The sequence below is a fragment of the Ricinus communis genome, chromosome 7 (genome assembly GCF_019578655.1).
Source record: "Ricinus communis isolate WT05 ecotype wild-type chromosome 7, ASM1957865v1, whole genome shotgun sequence".
In the NCBI taxonomy this organism is placed as follows: domain Eukaryota; kingdom Viridiplantae; phylum Streptophyta; class Magnoliopsida; order Malpighiales; family Euphorbiaceae; genus Ricinus; species Ricinus communis.
In genome coordinates, this window is record NC_063262.1 from 26008388 (window position 1) to 26033156 (window position 24769).

The 24769-nt window shown below is 32.8% G+C and overlaps 4 protein-coding genes across 5 annotated transcripts; 2 read left to right on the plus strand and 2 right to left on the minus strand.

Moving 5' to 3' along the window:
* The first annotated feature begins 2512 nt into the window (after positions 1 to 2512).
* On the plus strand, positions 2513 to 10106 carry LOC8288298. Its single transcript, XM_002524516.3, has 6 exons — positions 2513 to 3188; positions 6099 to 6175; positions 6304 to 6358; positions 8192 to 8267; positions 8387 to 8462; positions 8878 to 10106. The coding sequence occupies exons 1-6, from the start codon at positions 2657 to 2659 to the stop codon at positions 9775 to 9777; spliced, it is 1716 nt and encodes a 571-aa protein (XP_002524562.3). The 5' UTR covers positions 2513 to 2656; the 3' UTR covers positions 9778 to 10106.
* A 680-nt stretch (positions 10107 to 10786) lies between these two features.
* On the minus strand, positions 10787 to 13786 carry LOC8288300 (transmembrane 9 superfamily member 12). The gene is made up of 2 exons (XM_002524518.4): positions 13575 to 13786; positions 10787 to 13020 (listed from the first exon to the last, which is right to left on the minus strand). The coding sequence occupies exon 2, from the start codon at positions 12956 to 12958 to the stop codon at positions 10985 to 10987; it is 1974 nt and encodes a 657-aa protein (XP_002524564.3). The 5' UTR covers positions 12959 to 13020; positions 13575 to 13786; the 3' UTR covers positions 10787 to 10984.
* A 1755-nt stretch (positions 13787 to 15541) lies between these two features.
* On the plus strand, positions 15542 to 20469 carry LOC8288301 (elongation factor Ts, mitochondrial). 2 transcript variants are annotated; one of them, XM_002524519.4, is made up of 9 exons: positions 15554 to 15879; positions 16072 to 16342; positions 16421 to 16593; positions 16732 to 16821; positions 17399 to 17573; positions 17778 to 17962; positions 19130 to 19255; positions 19420 to 19508; positions 19995 to 20469. In XM_002524519.4, exons 2-9 carry the CDS (start codon positions 16087 to 16089, stop codon positions 20038 to 20040), a joined length of 1140 nt encoding a protein of 379 aa, XP_002524565.1. In that variant the 5' UTR covers positions 15554 to 15879; positions 16072 to 16086; the 3' UTR covers positions 20041 to 20469. The 2 variants fall into 2 exon arrangements, 1 of the variants encoding a protein (XP_002524565.1); XR_007216754.1 differs by lacking the exon at positions 19995 to 20469 and having other exon boundaries at positions 15542 to 15879; positions 19117 to 19255.
* A 1898-nt stretch (positions 20470 to 22367) lies between these two features.
* Positions 22368 to 23701, minus strand: LOC8288302 (chlorophyll a-b binding protein 8, chloroplastic). The gene is made up of 3 exons (XM_002524520.4): positions 23439 to 23701; positions 23230 to 23291; positions 22368 to 23105 (listed from the first exon to the last, which is right to left on the minus strand). The coding sequence occupies exons 1-3, from the start codon at positions 23580 to 23582 to the stop codon at positions 22490 to 22492; spliced, it is 822 nt and encodes a 273-aa protein (XP_002524566.1). The 5' UTR covers positions 23583 to 23701; the 3' UTR covers positions 22368 to 22489.
* Between the last annotated feature and the right edge of the window lie 1068 nt (positions 23702 to 24769).

Genomic DNA, 24769 nt, shown 5'->3' on the forward strand with positions numbered 1-24769 from the left:
TATATATATATATATATATATATATATATATTATATTAATTTATAAGACTTAAAATCTTTTTGACATGTATGTTTAATTTTTGATATATGAAATTTTTATTTTGATACGTGTATTTAATTTTGACACATAAAATTTAAGTTTATATATAATTTTATAATTTTTTTCAATTAATTTATCAATTTATAAGTTATATTCTAATTAAATATGGATTCTAATCTTAAAAAAAAATATTAATTATTTTTTAATATTATATTAAATAATAAATAGTTTTCTAATCAGATAATAATATTAATTTTATCCTAAAGAATAACATATTAATTATATTTTAATATTATATTAACTAATAAATAAATTTTATAATTAGATAATAATTCTAATATAAATATAACATTTTAAATTATATTTTAAATATTTTATTTAATAATAAATTAATTTTTTAATTATATAATAAATCTTTAATATTAAAAAGTAGTAATACTAATTATATTAATATATCAATTTAAATTAATTAATAAATAATTTTATTTACTGTAATAATAAAATTTTAAAATTTTAAAAAATTAAAAATATTTAATAATAGTCAGTTTTTAGATTTTAACAGTCTTATTTTAGCTAAAGCTGTTAACTGTTGTCCTTGGGGTACTGCCCTTATTCTTTTTATTTGTTCGTTAAGTATACTATTTATATATCTCAAACTCTTTATTTACGGAATTATAATATAAATTAAAATTTTAATATATTTTTATTTTTAAAATATAAAATAAAAATTTAATTTAACTTTCCATATGCGGAGAACCAAATTTTACTTTTTACTATATATTTAATAAATATACTATAAATTTTTATATATTTAATTTAATTATATTTGTTATTTTTAGATTTTTATTGGTAAAAATTCTTTTTGAAAAAGATAAACTAAAATTATTAATTTTATAAAATAAAAAATAAAAGTTTAAATATTTCTAGAATATTTTTTATTATAAAAATTATATTATTTAAAATAAATATCACATTTTACCAAAGTTTTACATAAACTCTATTCCCGGTTGGACCCTCTTAATACTGTGGCTATGTTAAGGGCTGATTTTGTTCAATAAATTTATTGTCTGTCAGAAAAAAAAAAAAAAAAGAACTAGCAATATAACAAAAGCTCTAGTTATTTAGCAATATCTGAATAATTTTTAATAATGTATTTAATTATATATATAAAATATTTTATTTAAAAAGAAAAAATAAAAATACTAAAAAAATACTATATTGTCATAATTTATATTAACTTTCTAATATAAAATTAATTTAAAAATTTTATTTATCTTTATTATATAATTTAATTTAAATATAATTAATTATAAATAATATATTTTAAATTTTAAATTAATTTTCATTCTATATCAATTTAAAATTTATAAATAAATCTATAAATTTTAATAAAATTAAATATTATATGACAGTCAATAGTAGAATTTTAACAACATTAATTCAATTTCTCTTTTATGTGATCATCGTCAATGAGGTGCAGTGGCTTTCCTATCTTGTTACTAATTTAGAATTTAAACAATTATCAAAAGGACCTTTAAAAACTTTAAGAAGATGAAACATTCAAGCTTTTAAGTAAAAATGAGAGCGTTAAATTAGTTTTTTATACACATGTTCTAATCTTCTTCTTCTTCTTCTTCTTCTTATCTTCACCACACTAATGATAATAATACGTCTAGTGGTGTTGGTTTCCTACGTGCATCAAATGAATGCAAAAGCAGCATTCTTGATTAAATGTAGAATTGAATGGAGGGACTCAGATATTTCATCGTGTGAGGTGAGGTGTCTGTGCAGGAATTATCTATTCCAGGTAGGAGACAAGTACCGGTAGCGTATTCAAGTTTATCTTTTTCTTGGCCATATTAAAGAAAAAGGACTAAAACGTAAAAGGAAACAAAAAGAAGAAAAGAGAGAGAGTTTGATTTCTTTGTTGGGTCATGAAAAATCAAAGTCCCTCGTGTGCTAAATTTAAAACAGATGAAGTAAAACCCCAGAGGAAAAGAAGTAAAAATCACCCGAGAATTTTTGTTTCTTTTATGAACAATGGCAATGACACAATTATATACATACAGACATCTACCTCGAAAATCCCAACTATCAGTGCAAGAGACAAATAAGCCCAGAAAAGTAGCCATCCACGTTTCCTTACATGCAGCAGAACAGACCATAGCAGAGCGCTCTCTTTTCTTCTTATTTATACCCTATTCAATCACTATCAGCAACAATCACACGGTGCCACTTTATTTCATGGTCCACCCTCAATTATCACTCGTGTAAGTCTTAATTCTTCTTCTTCTTTATACCTCGGTTTCATCTCCTTAATGTATCAGTATTCAGTAGTCAGTGCACAATTCTTATTTGTATTGTATAATGCATACAAACTGGCCGTTGAGTCTGAATTTGGCTCTTTGTTTGCTTTTATTTAATGGGCAGTTTTTACTTTATGTGAATGTGGCTATAGCGTGTAAAATTTATATGGACCCCATAGAAATTTCTATGGGGTCCAATGTGTCAGTCTTTCTCTTGGGGTGTCTGGTTTTAGTATTTCATCACCAGGGTCTTTTCGTTTTGAGTTGCTTATACACTAAATTTTGTTAGTAGTGAGTGAGAGGAAAATTGATGGAGGAATTTCAAGGAGGAGGAGGAGGAGGAGTTGGAAATGTCCCAGTGAGTTCCCAACAGATTATAGATGGTCCTGACATTAGAAATGGAGGGGGAAATGGAGGTGGAAATGGAGGTAATTTGATTGGTAACTCCAATGAGCTTGAGCTACAACTTGAATTTGACCCTGAACTCGATTTGGCTACATTACTTAAGAGATGGAAAAACATTGATGATGCTTTTCTTGAACTCCAAGAAATTCTTGAAGCTCCAGTTCCTAATAACATTGTTCAGGACCATGTTGCTTCATCTGAGGATGGGAAGTTGGTTGCAGTGATGAAGGAATTAAATGCAACTCCTAATAACATGGTTCATGACCATGTTGTTTTATCTGAAGGATATGGTGTGTTGTCGGAGGAGGAGGAAGACCTTGGGTATTTTCCTCCTCCTAGTGCTGTTTTCACTACTGATCCAAAACCTCGTCTTCGGTGGACCCCTGAACTTCATGCATGTTTTGTTAGAGCTGTTAGACAGCTTGGTGGATCCATAAGTCAGTAACCATTTTTATAACTATGACACTTTTATACCTTTTTTCATGCATTTGAATTGATGGATTGATCAACCTGATTTTGGTACTAGGCTATTAGCTTAATTGAACTTTCCTTATTTTTAACAACAAAGAGAGATTTTCTTTCCTTTCTTTTCCCTCTTGTTAACAAGGCAAAGTTATTGACATAAAGTTAGGCAGAGACTTAGAATTGAATTTTGAAAGTAAGTTATTTTCCTGTTTCAATTTTGGACAATATTTTATGCTTGGAGGATCACTAATTCTTCTGCTCATAGAAGGGTGGAAATGACTTGAGGGCTAGATCTTGTATTATTGAATCAGCATTTATTTGTATCTAGATATCAGGTTGCTTCATTAGATTTTTCTGATGAATGTTTGAATTCTCCTTTGCATTCACTTATACATACTCTAATCGTTGTATTAGCTTATTTCCTTAAGAGGAAATAGCTGCATATGGAACCATGTTCATTATCCTACCATTTAAACTACTCAACATACACATCAAAATGCCTATTAGCTAAGTTGTGGGAGATTCCATATTGAGGTGATAGGTTGAAAGAGATCATAATTTCCCTGAGATTTTTACTTTCTAAGATCATAATGTTCTTTTCTTTTATCTTTTGGATCCTTCCTAGCATGCAAGTGAATTTTCTCTCTGTTTGAACTGTATTATACTTATTAGTTTTGAGTTTCATCTTCATAATTTTTCAGGTTAGGTCAATAGAATCTAAGATATTGTTCCCTTTTATATTTTTATCTTGTATGATTAGTTGCAGTACACATAATATTTACATTTTTCTTATTGTATTCTCCTAGTTGTTTTTATTATATTCTATCATTCTCCAAAGAACGTTCAAATTTGGTTTAGCAATGAGGTACCGGTATTCTTTCTTTCTCTATTATCAAAGTTCTAATAATGTGGTTTTATTGAGATTCTCCTTTTCTTCTCTTAATATGCAACAACATTTCTGATTTCAGTTTCATAGACTTTTCTCCCTTCATAGAGGGCCATGTCATATTTGTTTTCCGTTGATAGTTATTGGAAATTAGTAGTTTTTTGGCGGCTGCTTAGCTTTTTATTCTTTCTCTTTTCTTTTCTATTGGGTTGTATTGGATCTTCATTTATGGATTTTGAATATTCTTGTAGTTTGTTATACTACATTCATTGAAAATCGTTGATTCTTTGCCATGCACGTAAGGAAAGTTGTCATCTTCTATTTATATGCATATTTCCTCTCCTTTTTAAATACTTTGTCGTGTTGTTGTCGTGAATTATGAGAAAAATTTTCCTTGATAAAGCATTTCTAGATACTGATTGTATATTTGTCGGTTTGTGTTGCGTCATGCACATTCTTCGGGAGATGATCTGGTAGTTTTGGTTAGATTATATGCTAGAAAAGCTTAGTAATTGATTGCGAAAACGACAATTTTCCATATTGGATCATTAGTACACTCCTTTATATCATCTTTTTAGTCATCCAGCATTGCACGACCATTTTTGTGCTTTCTTTTCGCTTTTGTGTTTCTAACCAGTTGAGTTTCAGCTTAATGCTTTTCTCCCAAATGGTCCATTATATATCAACTAGAGTTCCTGGCGTCTTTTCTTTCTCCAATCTCTTAATTCTTTTTTTCATATTTTCAGTTATTTGTAAATCTTGCTTAGTGTGCATTCACTTGTTGTGCAATTCTAATTTTATGCTATTTAAAATTAGAGTTTTCAGCTGATAATGTTAACAAGCATATTTGTATATGCTATTCTGCATGTTAGTCCAAGTACTGTTGATATATAGGTGCAAATTAGTAATAAAACAAGAGAAGATAATTGGTAATAATATACAGCAAGCGAGACGATAGACATATCCCAACTTAGAAAACTAAGAGATTAGTGGGTTCTTGTAATTTGAGTAAGCAACTGATGCATCAAGTAGTTAAATTTTTTAGTTGAAACTGTTAGGGAATTTAATGCATGGTAGATTATTGTGGAGATAGTAAAAGATGACAGCTTAGAATGCATGTTATCTATAGTGCAAATCACTGCGTTTCCTTTTAGGAGGAGCATATCTATTATGTGGAATGTCACTGCAAATTAGTTATGAAGTAAGAAAAGGTAATTAAAAATAGAAATAGAACATTACATAGAAGACAGTAGAACATTGTGGTATGAAGTACACTGATGGTCAGTCATTGTGGTAGAACATTCAAGTAGTTAAATGTTTGAGATGAATGAAATGCATGGAAGGATGTCATTGAGATACTTGTAGCCTTTGAGTAGAATAATTGAAGAAGTCCCTAAACCATATCATGGTGATTATACTTGCAATGAAATTAAAGCTTCTATAATGTAAATAACTGAGAAGTCTCTAAACCATATAATGGTAATTACACTCTCAATGAAATTAAGGCATCTAACGTAACAAGGAGGGAGTCCAAAATGTAAAGGCGGATCCTAACTTGGTTTTCTTAATAGCAGAAAGGAAAACTGCAACTGTGATGATTATTTATGATCTGTCACTCAATTATAAATTTTATAAACATAATATGGTAAGAGTGATGGATGCAGCATGACCACTATCTGAATTAAAGTTAACATGTATTATCTTCTTCATATGCATCATCAACGGTAGAATTTGTTTTAGCTTTCCATTCAGTGGTTGACTTGTGTTATTATGTTGTTCCTATGTAGCAGTTTATGTACTCATGTGTGTAAATAATCAGGAAAAGAATATTATCTGGTGAATGAATCATGTTGTTCTTTCTGTTATAAGTGATTTCTGTAATATTTCAGTGCATTCTTGCAACTTGCTATATTTATGCAAAGCATACCTTCTTTTTGAAAGTTCTAATATTTAATAACTCAAAGCTTCTCCTGTCATGACTTGTGCATGTTTTCAGAAGCAACTCCAAGGTCTATTCAGTACGTAATGGCTGTTAAAGGTTTAAATCTTTTCCATGTGAAGAGCCACCTCCAGGTCTATTTCAATGACTTGACATGAATATTACCATTTTAGAAGATATTTTGAAATGCTAACAGCTTAAAATAATAGGAAATCTGAAATTTACTTTGCAGCACTAAGTTTATGGGTGTGACATTTTGCAGAAATACAGACAAGGTCGACAAACAGTCAGGGGGTGGAGTCGGATCATAAAAAATGGTGCGCTTTTTTATACAATTCCTGGTTGAGAATATATGCATGAAAGGACCATCTCAAATAAGTTAAAGCATTAGAGTTCGCTTTTAAAATAAGTCCTAATAGAAGAGCAACAATAAGGTAGGTGCATTAAAAGATTTGTTTACTAAATTATAAACAGACATATATCTAGGGGAAAAGGAGAAAGAATCGTTTATTTAGAACATCTAGAAATCTAATAGAGATCTTCTGCAATAGCAGGAAACTACAGAAAGAGATGGTTTACTAATCAGAACAAACAGAGGAATGATAACAATCATAACATCTAGAAGTTTAATAGAGATCATCCACAATACCAGGAAACTGCAGAAGAAGATGGTCTACTGATCAGAACAAATAGACAAATAATAGAACTGTGTTGAAATTTATGGCAAGTGATATGAAAAAGAAAAATTATGAATTAGAATGAATATCAGGATTATCTTGAACATTGTAGTATTTAGACAATATTTGACAATTGATAACCTGGGCTCTAAGCTTAAAACTGAGCTTGCACTGCTTTATTTGTTGACAAGTGGAAGGAGAGGTCTTTTATAGAATCAGTGTCAAAGTGGTGTATGCAAATATTTGTTTAATGCATATTGAATGTTTGACACTGATTCTCAATGCAGTATCATTAATTGTCTGAACTACCTTGTGACTATCCCTTGGGAGTAATTTTTGTCTCCAATACCTTTTATTTTACCTCTAGTGCCCATAACCTTGTTTTTCGTGTATAACTCAATTGCACTTTACAGAGAAAATTAACAAGATAACTGACACAAGGCCTTACCAACTAAGACCTTCGTGTATAGTTGGTGCAAGCTGAATTGTATTTCTTTTAAATATTTCTGTTCCATCCCACAAGATGAGAGATCAATTACAACATGAAATGCTTTTGTAAGACTAAACAACCTTTGTTCTCTTTGCATTAATATTATTGTTGCATTCATAATGATATAAATAACAGATCCAAGTTATGATTTGAACACTGATGATGGAAGCAATAAAACTTGAGGAACTTAGAATTTCTACCATATAAATCCAAGTGTCGTAGTTGCATACTATTTCGAGCCTGGCAGAAAGTGTGCATCTCTGTCTGTACATAGAGACGGAGAGAGAGAGAGGATGAAGGGAATGAAATTACCTAGAGGCAACTTGCTTCTGGTTCCATTTCAAGAAAGTTACCCTGGACATACAAGAATTATTTGTCACACTAATGGAAATTAAAAGCCTTAAGCATAAAGGACTTAGGAGGACTTTAATTTCACTTCATCCACTAGATGGGAACGAGAGGAAGAATTACAGATGCTTTCTCCTAGTTCAGTTTTAGAGGTAAATGTTTGGGAAAGGAAGGCCCTGATTGCTAAGTTTGAACTTGTTTTAATCCCACTACTTCTAGGCAGTACTGAAGGTGCAAATGACCCTTCCAAGCTTCTACTTGAAATGCCTTATTTTGGCCATGATTATTTTAATTGCCAATAGCATGCAGTTCTCTGCAACATATTGACAATGGTCAAGCTCTTTCTGTGTAGCCCATAATGGGTGTAATATCTTAAAAAGTTTCCTAGTACAGAAGTGACCCTGTGAGTAACAGAATCAAATTACTACTTATATTCTTTGAAATTCAAATGTATGACAATTATTAAAAAGGACAAAGAATAAACTAGAAAGCTTAAGAATGTAGAACGTTAGGGACACCCTGGTGGATGAAATAAAAGTCTTTTAAACCTTGGTCATACTCCTAGACATATACGTATGTGATTTTGAATAACGTGTCTCATTTTGAAGATGATTTTGTGTTTGGAATGCCATTAGGTAAAAGCACAAAAAGTTATGGAGTCTCAGTAAGGTCAAGCAACCCTCAGAGCTTATCACCAGTCAGCAAAAAAGAGTAAAGACTATTCATTATAAAATATACAAAAGCAGTTTTCTTAAATGAGTGCTTAAAATTTTTAATTTAAAGTTGCAATCAAGCTAACAGCTGCAACTCTCTTTTTTTCGGTGCTGCAGTTCCACGCGCAGTAAATCCAAAGGCAAAGCAAAAGCCAAAAAAGATAATCAAGGCAGTCCTAAAATGCAAATGCAGGTAAGCTTATTTTCTTCAATATGAAGCAACTTTTGGATCTTTAATTAACAAAGGAATATACTTTCGCATTAATAAAGCTTTTAGCCTGAGCATACTTTGTTTTGATCAATATGTTGGAGTCTAAATTTTGAGTGTTAAAAAATGAACTTGATTTATAAATTTCAACTCCTTCCCATAATATTTGTGGTTTTGTGGCTGCTTGTCGCTTATTAAAGAGATATTTGAAATGTATAGTTTAATTGCCAGAAGATACTTGATTCATAGTTCTTAAAGAAATTCAGATTTAGTTGCACGTTGTGAATTTGGTAATGAACTGGAAGAGTTCATCCATTTTCATACTTGTCCAATCTGAGAAGACTATTCTAGTTTCCTGGATCTTGCAATGCACAATGCATCTAATATGCTTTATGATCAGTCTTCGGGAGGTGCAACCATGGCCAGCGGAAGCTACAATAGCCAAAATCCCTCTAGTGCAGGAATTGGTGCAACTATAGCCAGAGGAAGCTACATCAGCCAAAACCCTACTAGTGCAGGAACTAGTGCAACTACTAACAATGGAAATTACTTCGTGCCAAACCCAACTAGTGTAGGAATTGGTGCAACCATACCCTGTGGAAGCTACTTTGGCCAAAACCCACCTAGAGTGGGAATTAGTGCAACTATACCCAGTGGAAGCTACTACTGGCAGAACCTCCCCAGAGTAGGAATTAGATCAACCATACCCCGTGGAAGCTACTTCGGGCAGAATCTCACTGGTGTAGGAATTAGTTCAACTATACCCCGCGGGAGCTACTTCAGGCAGAATCCCAGTAGTATAGGAATAAATGCATCTATAGCCAGTGGAAGCTACTACGAGCAGAACTCCACTAGTGGAGGAACTAATGCAACTGTAGCCAGTGGAAGCTACTTCCCTCACAACCCCTCTAATGTTGGAACAAATGCAAGTATAGCCAGTGGAAGCTACTTCCGTCACAACCCCTCTAATTGTGGAACAAATGCAAGTATAGCCAGTGGAAGCTACCTCTCAGGTGATGGAATCAATGCAACTATAGGCAGTGGAAGTTACCCCCCTACTGTTGGAATTATAGCACCGAGGCCAACTTTCTCCCGAAATCAGCTAAATATACATAATGAATATAATTCAATGGAGGCTGGCAGGGCACAAACTTCAGCTCAACAGCGAAGTCGGAGCTCTCAAGCTCCATTTGCTGCCGGTCCTCAAGGCCAGTTCCGTTCACCCATGAATTCAGCAAGTTCATCTCGGCAACGTTTCAATGCAAATCCTGGACAAGCAAGTAGAAGGGTGCGGATGTGATGTCAAAGCATCCTGGATAATGCCCCTGTGAATGCCTCTCTGAATCATGATTACAGCATTCCAGCTATCCAGGATAACAACTATTGTTCCTTCAACCACAATGATTGTGGTGCTGGGACTCCTAAATATCGCAACAAGATCGACGGGTGCAGGTTGGTTTAGAGAGGCTAACCTTTGGTGTTGTCTGTAAATATAAAATAAAGCGTCTAAACTTTGACCCCCACCCCTCGTGTAAAACTTTCAGCAGTGAGCTTTCTATGTTTTCTCCTACCTCTGTTTCATGTGGATGCTTTTCATGCTTAAGTAGGGCTTTCAGCAGTTTTCTATTATGCATTTGCCAAAAGATATAGCCGAAGAAATTGTGATAAACACGTGAGGCTATCTATTTTAGTTTGAGGAAAAAAGACTGATTGGAAGACTAACTAATCGGTATTATGGGACAGATACACAACCACTGACTTGGATGATCAATTACCACAACAGAGCTATTGAATGTGTTGTGTACTGTTCAGTATATATATATATAGGCCGAAGAAAAAAGCTAGTGTACTTCAGTGAAAGACCAATTATTAGCTAATTTCATGAGTTATGGCCTCATAAATTGAAGAAAATTGTTCATGCGACTCAGTCTTTCATTCCCCAATTACTGAACAGTTTTTCCTCCTGAATACTATAAAATAAAACAAAATTTAAAAATAAAGCCTCACTGGGCTGCCATCCCTGTACAAGGACAAAAAACTTACTAGGGTATTCACTGTTCACATTATTACCATTCGGCCTTGGACCAAAATGATCTGCTACTCAAGGGGGAGAATTTAAGAAAGGCTCACCTAAAGTAAATATGCCATTGACTTCTCCTTTTTAATGATAAAATAGAAGTAAAAAAAAATAAAAATAGTACAGAACAGAAAGGTCACCAATTACAGCATCTAGAGTAAAAGATGGAATGACCAGAACCCGTAATGTGAATGAAGCTCAGGACTACTATAATGTCCTAAACTCAGAAGCATAGAAAAACTGACATGACAGGCCTTGATGCATTTAGCATAATATAATCTGGAGTCTTCAGTAGGGCACAACAAGATCAGCTATCATATGAAATTTAACAATTAAGTAAAAAAGCAAGAAAAAAATGTGAATTATGGCAAGAAGCTAATGCACTTGCATTTGCAGTTTTCTCCGACTGGTTAAAACATACCAACTGCTTCTAGTCAATCTTTACTGATGAGAAAAGGTAATGCACAAAGTAGAAGGACATGAGGAAGCCAATAGTGCCAGTAGACAACATGATTGCAATTGCCATAAGCAGTGAGTAGCCAAGATAGAGTATAGCTGATACAGGTCCACTCAAACTCTGTAGGTCAAAAACCAAATAATTGATGGAGTATAGAAACACGTAGAGGGCAACTGAACCAGAGGCAAAGAAAGCCTTCCACCACCACCGCCAGTCCTCAACGCAGAGATGCATGTAAGTTAGTACCACTGACACTTCAGCACAAACAACTACCAATAGCAATAAAACTATAAGCAAGAAACCAAAGACATAATAAAACCGTCCAAGCCAGATGCTAGAAAGGATGAAGAACAGCTCGATGAAAAGGGTTCCAAATGGAAGAGTTCCAGCACCAAGAACAAGAAGCCATGATGGATATTTGCGAGCAGGAATTTCTCTTGGAATCTGGTTGGTTCTAACTGGATACTGAATTTCCTCAACTCGTGTCCCAAAGAATCCTCCCAAGAGGGTGAGAGGAACTGAGATGCAGAACCAGAGGGCCAGAAGTACAAAATACAAGGAAATGGGAATAGCACCGGTACTCTTGCTTCCCCACAGAATGAAATTCAGCACCGTGAGGATAACAAAGGCAATTCCAGGGAAGAAGCATGCAGCTGACCATGAAATTGACCTCCACCCTTCAGAAGATCCCTTCATGGTTCTCCACAAACGTACTGAAACATAGCCTGCAGCAATACCCAAGAAAAGGTAAAGAATTATCATTCCGGTCAGTAACATTCCTCGTGATGCTGGAGACATAAAACCAAGGGCTGCAAAAACAATAGTGACAACTGCCATCCCTGTAATTTGAACTCCATCTCCGACCATGACGCAGAGAAGCTTTGAGCACTCTGGTTCTCTGAACACATCACCCACAACAAGCTTCCAGCCTGAAAGCTCCTCATTCATCTGTGCTTGAGCTTCTTTGTCTAGTTCCTCATATCTTGTTAAATCCCTTCTCACAGTCCTCAAGAAGATGACAAAAACAATTCCAGCTAGGAAAAATATCACCATAAGAGAATTTAGAATAGAGAACCAGTGGACTCGAGCACCTTCCATCTTCAAATAAGCATCCCAACGAGAAGGCCATCTAGTATCACTTTTCACAAATTCAACCTCGTATGTGAAAGAAACTCTCTCTTGCTCCCTTATGATCTGAGACTTGTCAAGGTCCATGGGGCAGTTAACAGATGAGATACTGTCATACATATGATGCTTTGACATCACTTCTGGGTCGTACTTAACACTGCATGGTACAACCTCAAAACCAACAATCTCAAAACCAGAAGCCTTCTTCTTATCAGCTTCAGAAATCACACCCATACCTTCTTCCCCAGTACCAATTATCTCCACCCCACTCCCTTCATACTCATGAACCAAGACAGTAAACTTTAAATGATTGATGATATAATCATCATTACTATTCTGCGGTGTATACCCAACTGGGAACCCAGTCCACTGAATATTAACTCCATTTTGCTTGGCATACCTCATAGCAGGCAAATTATCTAAAATCATATTCACTTGATACAAATCACGAGTTCTCTGCTTCAAAAGCTTTACCTCATGTTCACTCAATGGAGGTGTAGTGCAAAGAAAAACAGACTCGTTGATATTCATTCTAAACTGGTATGGAGAATTATCAATCTGATCTCCCATAAGAAGTTCCCCAAGATTTTCAGCACTTTTTCTAATTCTACCGGGCGGCTTGCAATAAGGGAGACTGTAGTAGCTAAATGGAAGCTCAGTTTCTATAGAAGTTAATGAATTGACTTTGGCAACGATCTTTTCACCAGTTGAATATGTGTGCATATAGCTACCAGGCAAATAAAATGCACTGCAAGTGTGTGCAAAAAGCACCACCAAAAGGGAAGCCCAGTGAACTGTGGGCATCCTCATTTTCACCATCAAGGAGAAAGGCACCAAATTTAAACCAAATCCTTGGAATCAGTTGCTCGATCTAACTTAAGCTGACCATACAAAACATACATTAGAAATCAAATCTAGATACAGAATATAAAAGAAAACTTTAACTAATTAATTATCAGTCTCAATGAACTAATTTTGCAACTAAATTAAAAATTTAGCCTACATACTACATATAATGTCAATACAAAATTATCAAGATCCATTAACAGACAAGCAGAAATACACCAATTAGAAGAAGAAAAAAGAAACCTAAATTATCAGTCTGAGTGAACTAGTTTCGCAAATAAATCACATATATTTAATAGTTCAAACAAAATTAATATCAATATGCAACTATCAAGCAATAGATCCATTAACAAAAGTCAACAAAAAATCCATAAAAATGCAAAATTACAGAACATAACTACATTTCCTAAAAAAATAAAAATCGTATCAAAGCTTATAGTGATAGCAGATCAAAGGAATAAACATAAGCTTCCCAAGAGAAAACACAAAAAGAAAAAGAAAAAAAAACTAAATTATTAAAGAACAGCAGATCTAAACAGGTAACTAAAAATCAAAGGTATAAAAATAGTACACTCGAAGAGGAGATTACCTAAAGTAGATCTGGAGAAGCGAAGTATAGTTCGGGTAGAAACGGAGCGGATCCGGATTCCGAGAAGAGCGGGTCGAGTAGCGTGAAGAGGAAGCAGAAAAGCAGAAGAAACAAACGGTTTCTTATTATTAATGTGCAGTTGAACCGAAGAGTAGTGAAAGAAGATGCAGAGATTCGCGATATATGTATGTGTGGAATACTAAGCCTGGCTCTTCTTAATAAAGAGTTGTAGTAATATTAACGGAATAATTATAGTAATACTAATAAACAGTATATTTTTTTTAAAAAGTGAGAAGTAGGTTATTAATTTAATAATTATTACATATTAAAAAGTAAAGTTAAATAATTCTTTTACTGTATAAAACTAACTGGATTAAACTTTTTTAATTTTAAAAGTATAATTAAATTATTTAAAATTCAAGGATTTAAGTCAAATATTATGTGACTTATGTACCTTTATGCCAACAATTTTGGGAAAAGCACAAAAATAAACGGTATAAATTGATAAAATCTGTTTATATAGAACATTAATTTAAAGAATTTTCTTTATATGATTTTTAATTTCTCAGCTTCTTTACTATTAAAAATAATTATTTTTTTTCAAAATTTATAGCCGGATACTTTTTTTTTTTTTATGTTATTTCCAAATTTACAGTTTCTTTTTATCGAAAACAATTCTTCTCTTATAAAACTACTGCTCTTATAAAACAAGAAATAAAGTAAATAAATCAGCTATAAAATTAACTTCATTGCATCATTCAGACTAAAACAAAAACAAAAAATCAAAGAATAACATACATTAATCTAACAAAAGTATCATTGTGATTGCCGAATAGAACAACAAAGAAGAAAACGAGTTCAAACTAAAGTATATATTCAATTTTGAACAAATTCAAATCAAGCTACAATCATAATTCAGTAACTATGCAGATATTTTTGAAGCTCATACAGTGTATCATTAGAAAATTTCAGCAAAATTTATCAAAATCAAGATAAATATTAAAAAACTTCAATTAAAGTTTATTATTTTTAAAAATGAAAAATATATGTTTTCTATTATTCAAAAACAGCAAAAGCAACTACTATATGTGTACTTTTATATTAAAATATTAAAAAACTATCATACAATATTATTTTATTGTGACTTTTAATTAAATTTTTAAAAATAATGTATCACTGTATTTTTTCAAAATTGTATATCATTATAGGTATATGAACAAAATCTTTTTATTATTTTATTAGTATCTTTTGCATATTTACAATAATGGGCATAAAATATATTAAAATTATTTCTCTAAAATCATATGTGTATTAATAAATGATTTTACACATATTAAATTAATATAAAAACTTTAAATACGCAATAAAATATATTTCAAATATCTTCATTTGTATATTTTATACAAATAAGTAATTATTTCATATATTATAACTTTAACTAAAATAATCATAAATACATAACTAATAGTATATTAATAATATATTGTTGATATACTGCAATTAATTTTATTTAAAATTATGTTTTCTATAAATGGAAGTAATATTAGTATTCCTCCAACGCAACATCTTTTTTTTTTCTTAACGATTCAAGAGAATCTTTAGCGGCATGTGCTTTTTTTTTAATAGATTTTTTGTTTACTTCTTCATCGGCATCATTCTCTTTTAAAATCCAACTTCTATTACTTCACCCATTTTAATTTCAACAAAAATTAGGTTTAATTAAATATTTTATAATTTTATCAAAGATGAATTTATAGAACTATTATCTACTAAAATCTCATCATAACTGCTAATTTTATACAATAGATTGAAAAAATTCAAGTTTCAATTTCAAAAAAGATAAAAAAAAAAAAAGATAAGGTTTTAATTTGAAAGATAGATATATTAACAGAAAAAAAGAAGAGTAGAAAGGAAAAAAAAGAAACGCGTACAAAACAAGGTGTTTAAATTAACAAAAAAAAAATACACATAAAAGATAAAGATAAAATTATGGTATAAATATTTTTTTTTTACACTGTATAAATATAAATGTAAGAAAATAAATTTATAGAAAAAAAGTTTTAAGAAAAAACAGTGACAATTTTTTGAGCATGTGGTGGGCTGATTATACAGTTCGGTGATTGTGGCCCAGCCCGAAGACCGCAGCTGCCGATCTCCAGTCACACGCAGACGCTGAAATGTTAAGATCACAACAGAGAAAGCATCCAGCTTTGCATACCAGTTACATTTTACACCATTGAAATCTGTAATCAGCCGCACTTCTCATCAGTTCCTAATTTAATTTCAATTGATACATTATTCTAAGGTAAGCACCTGACTAGAAAGTCGAAAACTTTGTTCTTATAGATTCAGTAAATATATCTACTTTTATTACAAAAAAACCTTTATTGTTAAACCCTAGTAACTGTGCTGCGCACTGTAAATTGCTTATTTATTTAACTTTTTCATTCATTTTCTTTTTTCGAAAAGTTTTGATTTTTGTTGTGTTTATTTACAGAGCTCATATATAGAAATGGCTTTATATAGAACTGCGAGGCGTCCACTTCAAATGATGCTGTTTAGTAGACTGGGTAACCCTGAGCAAAATTATTCTTCTTGGGCACGTAAAGATGCTTCACAATCTGCTTTTGGAATGTTTGTTAGGCTATTTAGTGCTCATGCTCCTGCTGCAGCAGAGCAAATGAGTCTCATCAAGCAATTGAGAGAAAGGACTAGTGCTCCAATCAAGGATGTCAAGGCTTCTCTCGTTGATTGCAATTGGGACATTGGTATGGATCAAGAAGTTTGATTTGATTTTCTGATTTTGATGCTTTGGCAGTTTTCTTGAATTTGGGATGTTCATGTAGAGGCTGCACAGAAGGATTTGAGGAAAAGAGGGAAGGTTTTGGCCTCGAAAAAGTCTGGCCGAGCTGCAACTGAAGGGTTACTTGCATTGGCACAGAATGAAGGGAAGGCTGCTCTTATTGAGCTTAATTGCGAAACTGACTTTGTTGCCAGAAATGATATATTTCAGTGCTTGGTCAGTGGGTATTAAGACTTTTCCTTTATGCTGCCATTTCCATTTGATGTTGCTTAAAAGTTGTACTTCTATCTTTTAAATTTATACTTTTTTCCCTTGCACATGCTTAATTACTGTATACTTTGACTTCTCTTGCAGGCACTATCTTTAGCAAAGCAAGCTTTGCTGACTGAGAATACTGCTCAACAGGCTTCTGGAATCCATCCTGTTGGACCTGAGTGCTTGGAGGTGAGCCTTTCTTTTCTCTTGTCTTGATTGTTGTTGCTGCAGTTTTAATTGTTATTTCTTAATGCATTAATTGATAATGTTTTATCTCACCTACAGCAATCATAATACAGATGTTTCTTTCAAATGATCAGTCATGTTTCAAATACCTGCCTGGGGCTTAAGTATGCCCTTAACCCCTTTTAGAAAGAACAATTATGTTTTGAGGGCCTTATACAATTGCATTGTTAAGGAGCTTTTGAAGCTCATTCTATTGATTTAATATGTAGTGAGGTTCACGTAAATTATTCTCATTTTATTGATTTAATATGTAGTGAGTTTCACGTAAATTATTTCTCCATCTTCCTGGATTTTAAGAATTATCTCCAACAATCTGCCAATATTAACCTTCAATTCTCTTTGTGAAAGTTTCCTAGTCTCATCTACTGATAGAAGAATTTGGCTAATCTGATAAATTTGTATTGATGAGCTTGCAGTGAGGCTAATGCAAGCAGGTCCTTATCAGTCTTCCACCAGTTTAGAACTTTTAACTGAAATTGGATTTGTGGGTAACTATGTTCTAATATATTATCTTAATCAGGACTTGATGATAAATCTTGAACATCCAAAAATAAGTGGAGAAACAACTGTTCAAAATGCAATTACTGAAGTAGCTGCTATGATGGGTGAGAATGTGAAACTTAGAAGGGGTTTTGTCATGTCTACATCTTTGCCTGGTGTTCTGTCTACCTATCTCCATACAAGTCCGCAACCAGGTAAACTGTGTTTAAGAGCTGCATTTTTTCTCTTTTGTGAAAGATTATGCTCATGCAGGTAGATGGTGCAGACCTGCAGTCCTTAGCTCGTTGAATGCTATTTGTGTAGGGGAAACACCATGATGTCGAGCTAATACTGTGTACCAGAGAATCTAGAACTGAGGAGTCTTATCTAATCTGGTTTACATCATTGCATGTATGTAGGTTTGGGCCGTATTGCTGGACTTCTATCTCTTGAGATAGAGGATGGAAATTCGCAGTTGGATGTGCTCCATCATGTTGGATCGGAATTGGCAATGCATGTGGTGGCAGCAAAACCATTATTCTTGACGAAGGAACTTGTTTCTAGTGACGCTTTAGAAAGCGAACGTGAAATTCTCAAGTCTCAGGTATAGTAAGACTCAGTATCAGCTGTTAGTTGCCCTTATTAAAGTAAAGATGAAGACTGCTAAAAAATCCAATGCTAATTTTTCTGCACAATTGGTCATCATATATCTCTCAATGTTGTTATTATTATTATCTTTTTTGAGCCTTTCAGAAATACTTGCTTTGGTGACTGCTGTTCTTATCCCTTCAGGGTTACCTCTTGCCATTGGATGTCGCATGATAAAATCAATCAATAGCATCTACCAAACTGGAGAAATGACTGAACTTTTAGATTTAATGCTATATGCAATCAGTGAAGCTTAGAGTCCTATTAGAAATTCTAAATCATGGTAATAATATGGCAGCAGAAAATTATGAAACATGATACTATGGAATTAGCTATCAATTATTAGCTAGAGGGCGGGGAAGTTATTTTGTGGTGATGCCATGGCCAATAAAGAAGAAGAATTTCAGGCCAAAAAGAATTAAGGGTTCGAGTAGGTGAAAGGAATTGAATCAATTGAAGATTGCACCTCAAAGCAGATATAATCTAGAGGATTGGGATAGCTTATATTAAGTAAATGATTGTCTTAGTTAAGTTTTCATCACTACAGTTTTCAAAAATTTTTGTGGGAAATATTTTATTTTTCTTCTTGTTTTTTCGAAGTAATGGTTGGCAAAAGGAATATTCAATTGTTATTTTTCTTTGGTGCTAGTTTGCTGCAGCTATTACAGAGTTGTTCCTCCCTCTCACTGATGTCAAGGTCTTTATTTGACATTGTGATTTTATGTAGTTTCAAGTTTACCAATTCTGGCAGATGCGTGCCTATTTACAGCAGCTTAAATATGAAAAGCCTTGAATTCACCAGTGCTGTTTAAGATAAATTGATTGAGGTGTTAATTGCCTTAGATCTGTTTTTCATTCAAGGAGATCTAGTGAATGATATTGGTTATGCTGAAGGGTTTTATATTCTCTCTCTCTGTCTCTCGATGAGGAGGTTGTGCCAGGTGCAGGGGTGGGGAGGTTCTTTAAGTATTAGTCTTTATGAGGATGTTATTCAGTCTAACTACTTCTAGTGACCTTTTCTGGGGTTAATTCTAAATTTCTAGTAACCTTATTATTTGTTGATTTTAATGACCTTATTTTACTATTTAAGGATTTTAATCATCAATCTAGTTTTATGCGGCAGGCAGAAAGCACGGGGAAGTCTCAAATGGCAATAGAGAAAATGGTAGAAGGTCGTTTGCGTAAATACTATGAGGAAGTTGTTCTTATGGAGCAGAAATTTATAATAAATGATGCTGTAAATGTGAAGGTATGGTGGAGAACATTGCATAAAATCTTTCTGCATGTGTGTTGGTCTGCTTTCTGTTCATCTCCCTCTTGAGTCTGTTTGCAGGCTCACATCTTCATATGATTATGCATCATGTATTAAATGCTGTTATAAAATTTGCGCTCTCTGCTCTGCTTTATTTACAGACAGTACTAAACAATCTATCCAAGGAAGTGGGCTCACCTGTGAAGATAGGGAGCTTTTTCAGAATGGAGGTTGGAGAAGGAATTCAAAGGTAGGAGTAACACATTTTGTTTTACTTGGCTGAATAGATAAGAAATAGAGACTAGCTAGTAACTCTATCCATAATTATGCCTTAATCTTTCGTTGCTACGTGCTTGCTGCCTGAACCATTCTTCAGAAGGCTGCTCAGCAACGAAGAGTTGTTCCCTATGCTTAAAACAAAACCCAGTGGAGGTGGGATTTAATTTCTTGTCCAGTATAAACTTTTCAAAGCTTTGTCAGCAAGTCTGGTGATATTTCATAGGGTGCACCGATTTAGATCGTAATATAGTGTATAATGTTGTATTTAATAATATGCCTGCTGTGAGTCTGTATTCTGCCGATATGCTCTTGTCCCTTGTTTCTCTCTTTGGTGGCTGTTGTAAAATGTGTGCCTGCTCTAGCTTTGAGCTAGTATATAGCCAGCAGAAACAACAGTCAGCTTTTCTGATTTTGGGGGTAATCTTTTGTATCTGTTACTGAGAAATGTGGTTTGCAGGCTAGAGGCAACAAGTGCAGATGAACCTGTGGCTCAGGCTGCATAATTTGAGGTGCTTGTGCTCCTTAGTTCGTTTCAGCTACGTCGGGAGGCATTAGTCTTAACAATGTCATTCTGAAGTTGAGGGCATATTTAGATTACAATCATTTGATGATCTCAGGGAAATTTTCTGGAATCAGACATCCAAGCTAGTGCAATACCCAGCCGATTCTTTTTGTAAGAGTTTTGATATCACCTTGGAACAATGAATTGCTGTTTTAGATTTTATTATAGGAACTCTTCTGCAATTTGAGGAAAAAAGAAAAATGATATCCTATAATCACTTCAGTGACATTTGTAATTTGGTTCATCTTTTACTGCTTGTTTGGAGATGTCAAACAAGTATTTCGCAAGAACTGAGTAATCCTACTTACTTCAGAAAAGTTTTACTGAGGCCTGAGCTATTCTGTAGTCCCCGCCCAAAATTGCTCCTCAATGGTCTTTCTACCTATTTGTTATTGAGTTTTTTGTTTTATAAATTATTACTTTATAGGACAAATTTATTTTAAAAAGATATTGGGATAATTACAATTTAGCTTTTGATTTTTGGTCTATTATATGACTTGCTTCTTGTGTTGTTTTTAGTATATCAAGATTTCTGGTGTTCTTGCGAAAGTAATCACTATATATTCTCGTTCTTCTTTTGTTTATAGTCAATGCAGTCAAAGTATTAAACTGATGAGAAAAAAATTGTAATTTGATTTTTGAAATTAATTTTCCTATCGGATCAGGAAAAATGTTGCTTTTAGTATAAATAAAATAATCATAATAATTAATAATTTTTCACTATAATAATTTAACAATATTTCTCTAAATGTAAATATTTTTGAAATATTTAGATAATTAAGATTCAGTTGTACTAAAATTAATAATTTCACTCTAATTTAATAAAAAATAATAATTTTGAACGAATTTAAAAATTAAAATTTATTTACTGCATTGACGATTTAGAAAATGGGTAGTAATTAATTTTATAAAATAGAAAAGTTCTATTTAACAAAAAATCAGAAGATAATTATAATTACTTTCATGTATATTGTTGCTAATTAGAAAGTTATCATGCTCATTTAATCTTATATTTTCTTACAGTAATATTATATGTTTATTAAGTTACTAATTACCTTAATATACATCTATACATCTCCAATAAAAAAAATTAAATGCAAGTATGTAAATTAGATGTCCTTTCTTCATGTATTTATCTTCTTGACTTTTCAAGTGACACCATGTTGTAGCTCATAAGGCATTTCAAGGTATTAGCTTGAGATTACTACAAATAAAAAAAAAAATTGCTTTAGATAGATGGTTTTCTTAAAAAATGTGATTCTGGAAATTGATTTCTTTCATATTTTGATTGATTATTAAATAGTAGAAATATTTAATTATGCTACAAAATATGATTGATTTTACAAGATTTTATTAAGTTTCAGAAAATTATTAATTACTGTCATATTAATTTATTATTGTAGTGCCAATTCTTATTTAATAATAAATAAACATATATTTGTTTTAGTATTTTTGGCAAAAGAATTATGGTCTAATGAAAATTATGGCTATAAATGAACCGTTGAAATTCTACGAGCTCAAACTTAACTCTGTTTTAAGATTAATGATCTCACGAGTGGCTAAAACTCGATTCATAAATAACTCATTTATTATACTAAACGTGAAAAGTATGAATTCTCATTAAGTATTTTTAATATTTATTATATTAGATAATAAATAATTATAGTTATTATTTATATATAAATATATGTATATATTATATAGATAATATATGTAATATATATATATATATATATATATATATATTTAAAAATAAAATTAATTCAAATTTGACTTTGAATTAATAAACGAGCTCATAAATGGATATACTCATGAGTCATGTCGCAAGCTCGTTTGCAAGATTCCTAAACAAATCTAGTTGAAATTCAAACCTACAAACTTGGTTGCAAACCTGCTCGAGGTGAAAAACAATCTAGCTACCAAATCAAATATTGTCAGATTCATATTCACCTTGATGAAATTACCAAGTTAAAAAGTGAGCTTGAGCTCAGTTTAATTAAATTAATAAACAATGTCAAATCAAACTCTAAATAGCTCAAGATATGTTTGGTTCGTTTGGCGGGCTAATGAAAGCTACTATTTATCCACGAACATATTAAAAAGATGCAACTTAATTAAAACTAGGAATACATTAGTTTAGGATTTGAGGATGTTAAGCTTCATTTCAGGTTCTATTGTCATTGGTTCACCCCATTATAGTTAGGTAGTCATGGAACTGCCTGATTATTCCTATAGAAACAAGAGTATAGTAACATTAACAGGTCTATCTTGATCATGAAATGTGCTTTTCTTACATAAAATTATAATAGGAAAGGGCATTTTCACACAGTGGTTACAAATGGGTAGGAGAGAAGCAAAGAGATAAAAAGGAAGGAGAGAAGATATGATCTCTAATGGAACTTGAGGCTAGTCAAGACATTGTTGTTAACAGGATCAGCCAAGTGATCCAGCAGGTTTTGGTATGGTCCAACTCCAGTCACAAGACCTTGTACAAAATAACCTAAGATTGCCAACATAGCCAATCTTCCATTCTTCACCTCCTTCAACTTCAATTCTTTCATTGATTTCTCGTCTTTTCCGAACCCAAGTGGGTTAAACAATGGTCCTCCAGGGTATGCTGGGTCACCAGAACCACCCAAGAACTTCTCCAATCCCAAGAAATATTGCTTACCCATTGATCCTGGTTTGGCCCAGTCTTGGAATCTTCTGTGCTCTGCAAAACCCATGAGTGCCATCTCAAATACAAACAGTGTATATGGGTCTGCCCAGTAGTCGTATGTCCCTGCTGGTGGGATCACTCCAGTTTGAAACCAAGGGAGTGCTGTTTCTGGTGGAATTAGGCCTGCCTTTCCAAGAATTTCTGGTGCAATAGCACCTGCTGCTCCTAACATGGCAAATCTTCCATTGATGATTTCACCATAGGCTAACCATTTGGGCTCAATGAACCCTCCTGTACCTTCTGGGTCTGAAAGTCCAAGTGGGTCAAATCCAAAGTCACCTGGAAGGCTGTATAACAGAATGAAAGTCAACTATAAATGCCAACATCTGACCATTACAGTTTTGTGTAGTTTTATGGTTGAGTTACTTAAGTGCTTACTAACAGAGTCTACTCTTAATCTTGCACAATTACCTGCCATCCAAGTAAGTAAGACTTTGCTTTGAAGCAAACCATAATTGTCTGTCTGCTCCTTGCTGAAAAATCACATAATCAAAGTTCATCAATTAGGACAAATTATGGCATCAAGTTTGATTTGTTTCTTTTTATAACTTCAAACACCGCATGCATGTTATTTTTCTGCAATAACATTCTCAAGGTAAGAAAAAAAAAAATCCAAATACCTTGACAGGAGGAGTAGAAGATGCCCTAACAACAAAGGAGCTGCTCTTCCTTGAAGACCCAAAGGAAGATCTAGCACCTAGAATTTGTCTAGCAGTTTCAACTGAAGAAGTAAGAGAAGATGACACAAGTGCTTGTGTTGCCATTTCTCAATATGTTTCTTTTTCTTTTTCTTTTTGTCTTCCCTTTCTAATCTGTTGTGCTACTGAACTAAAAGATAGTAAGTAGTAGCAGTGCCTACAATAAACAAAAAATGGCAGCAAATAAGGGCTCAGCTAAACCACTAGTTGCGAGCTTGAAAATCTTGGCTGGTATGAAGCTTCAGATTAGGTTAGGATCTGGTTGGCCAACAAGGATTTCACACCTGGCTTTAGAATTGGATAAAGGATATTGCCATCTCTGTTTAATTGGTTTAATCAGCTCCTCTGCCACATGGCAAGTTTCCCACCATTACTCCTCTTATTGGTTTGATCAAGCCATCAAAAAATCTATTGCTTTTCAGATTTCAATATCTAGCATATAAGGATAAATTGTTCTATGTTTTGGTTATAAGTAAAGCTATACATTCATTTTAAATTTTATGGTAAACTTATTTATAGCAATATTCTATATAGTTATAAAACACTTTAGTCCTAATTTAATCTGTAAATAAAAATAAATTTCATATTATAATAAAGTATAACATTTTTAAATTTTGTGTTAAATAAATATTTTTCTATGTAGTTACATATGTAGTAGAAATGCCGATAACCTCAGAACTCAAAGCATGATCCTCAAGTTAAGACATGCTCTTGCCATGCGGTCTTTCTACTCTTTCGGATCTTTAAATTTCTTTGAGTTAAATTTTGGATTACTGTGAAGCGATCATGAACTATTGAAACATTGCCATTGGATCAAGAGAAGAGAAAGGAGAAAGTTAGAAAGCCATAAGAGAGTATATAAGATAGAGAGGTTTTCTTAGAGAAACTTGCTTGGATTTTATTACCAAAGACTTCTCCTTATATAGAGTGGAGAGTCGGTAGAAACATACAAAAGTTAGTGGATATCCTACTAATACTATCAAACAAAACTTAGTGGATATTCCACTAAGGCTAATAATACACCACAACTATAGCGTGGATATCCCACTAAACTAACAAACAAAAGTTAGTAGATATTCCACTAAGGCTAATAATACACCACAACTATCGCGACCTACGGCGGCCTACCACTATCAATAATACATTCTACTTACTGAGTGGATAAAGATACACACAATAATACAAAAGAGTGGCCGACAGTTGCATGTGAAGGATAAACTCAATAATACAGAAGAGTGGCCGACAATTGCATG

Coding starts and splice junctions, on each gene's coding strand:
- LOC8288298 (XM_002524516.3), top strand. CDS start 2,657: ATGGAGGAATTTCAAGGAGGAGGAGGAGGAGGAGTTGGAAATGTCCCA. Junction 3,189..6,098: donor ACAGCTTGGTGGATCCATAA/GTCAGTAACCAT, acceptor GCATGTTTTCAG/AAGCAACTCCAAGGTCTATT. Junction 6,359..8,191: donor GAGTCGGATCATAAAAAATG/GTGCGCTTTTTT, acceptor GAATGCCATTAG/GTAAAAGCACAAAAAGTTAT.
- LOC8288302 (XM_002524520.4), bottom strand. CDS start 23,582: ATGGCAACACAAGCACTTGTGTCATCTTCTCTTACTTCTTCAGTTGAA. Junction 23,292..23,438: donor CTTCTACTCCTCCTGTCAAG/GTATTTGGATTT, acceptor GTGATTTTTCAG/CAAGGAGCAGACAGACAATT. Junction 23,106..23,229: donor CTTACTTACTTGGATGGCAG/GTAATTGTGCAA, acceptor TCTGTTATACAG/CCTTCCAGGTGACTTTGGAT.
- LOC8288300 (XM_002524518.4), bottom strand. CDS start 12,958: ATGGTGAAAATGAGGATGCCCACAGTTCACTGGGCTTCCCTTTTGGTG.
- LOC8288301 (XM_002524519.4), top strand. CDS start 16,087: ATGGCTTTATATAGAACTGCGAGGCGTCCACTTCAAATGATGCTGTTT. Junction 17,574..17,777: donor CCATACAAGTCCGCAACCAG/GTAAACTGTGTT, acceptor GCATGTATGTAG/GTTTGGGCCGTATTGCTGGA. Junction 19,256..19,419: donor ATGATGCTGTAAATGTGAAG/GTATGGTGGAGA, acceptor CTTTATTTACAG/ACAGTACTAAACAATCTATC.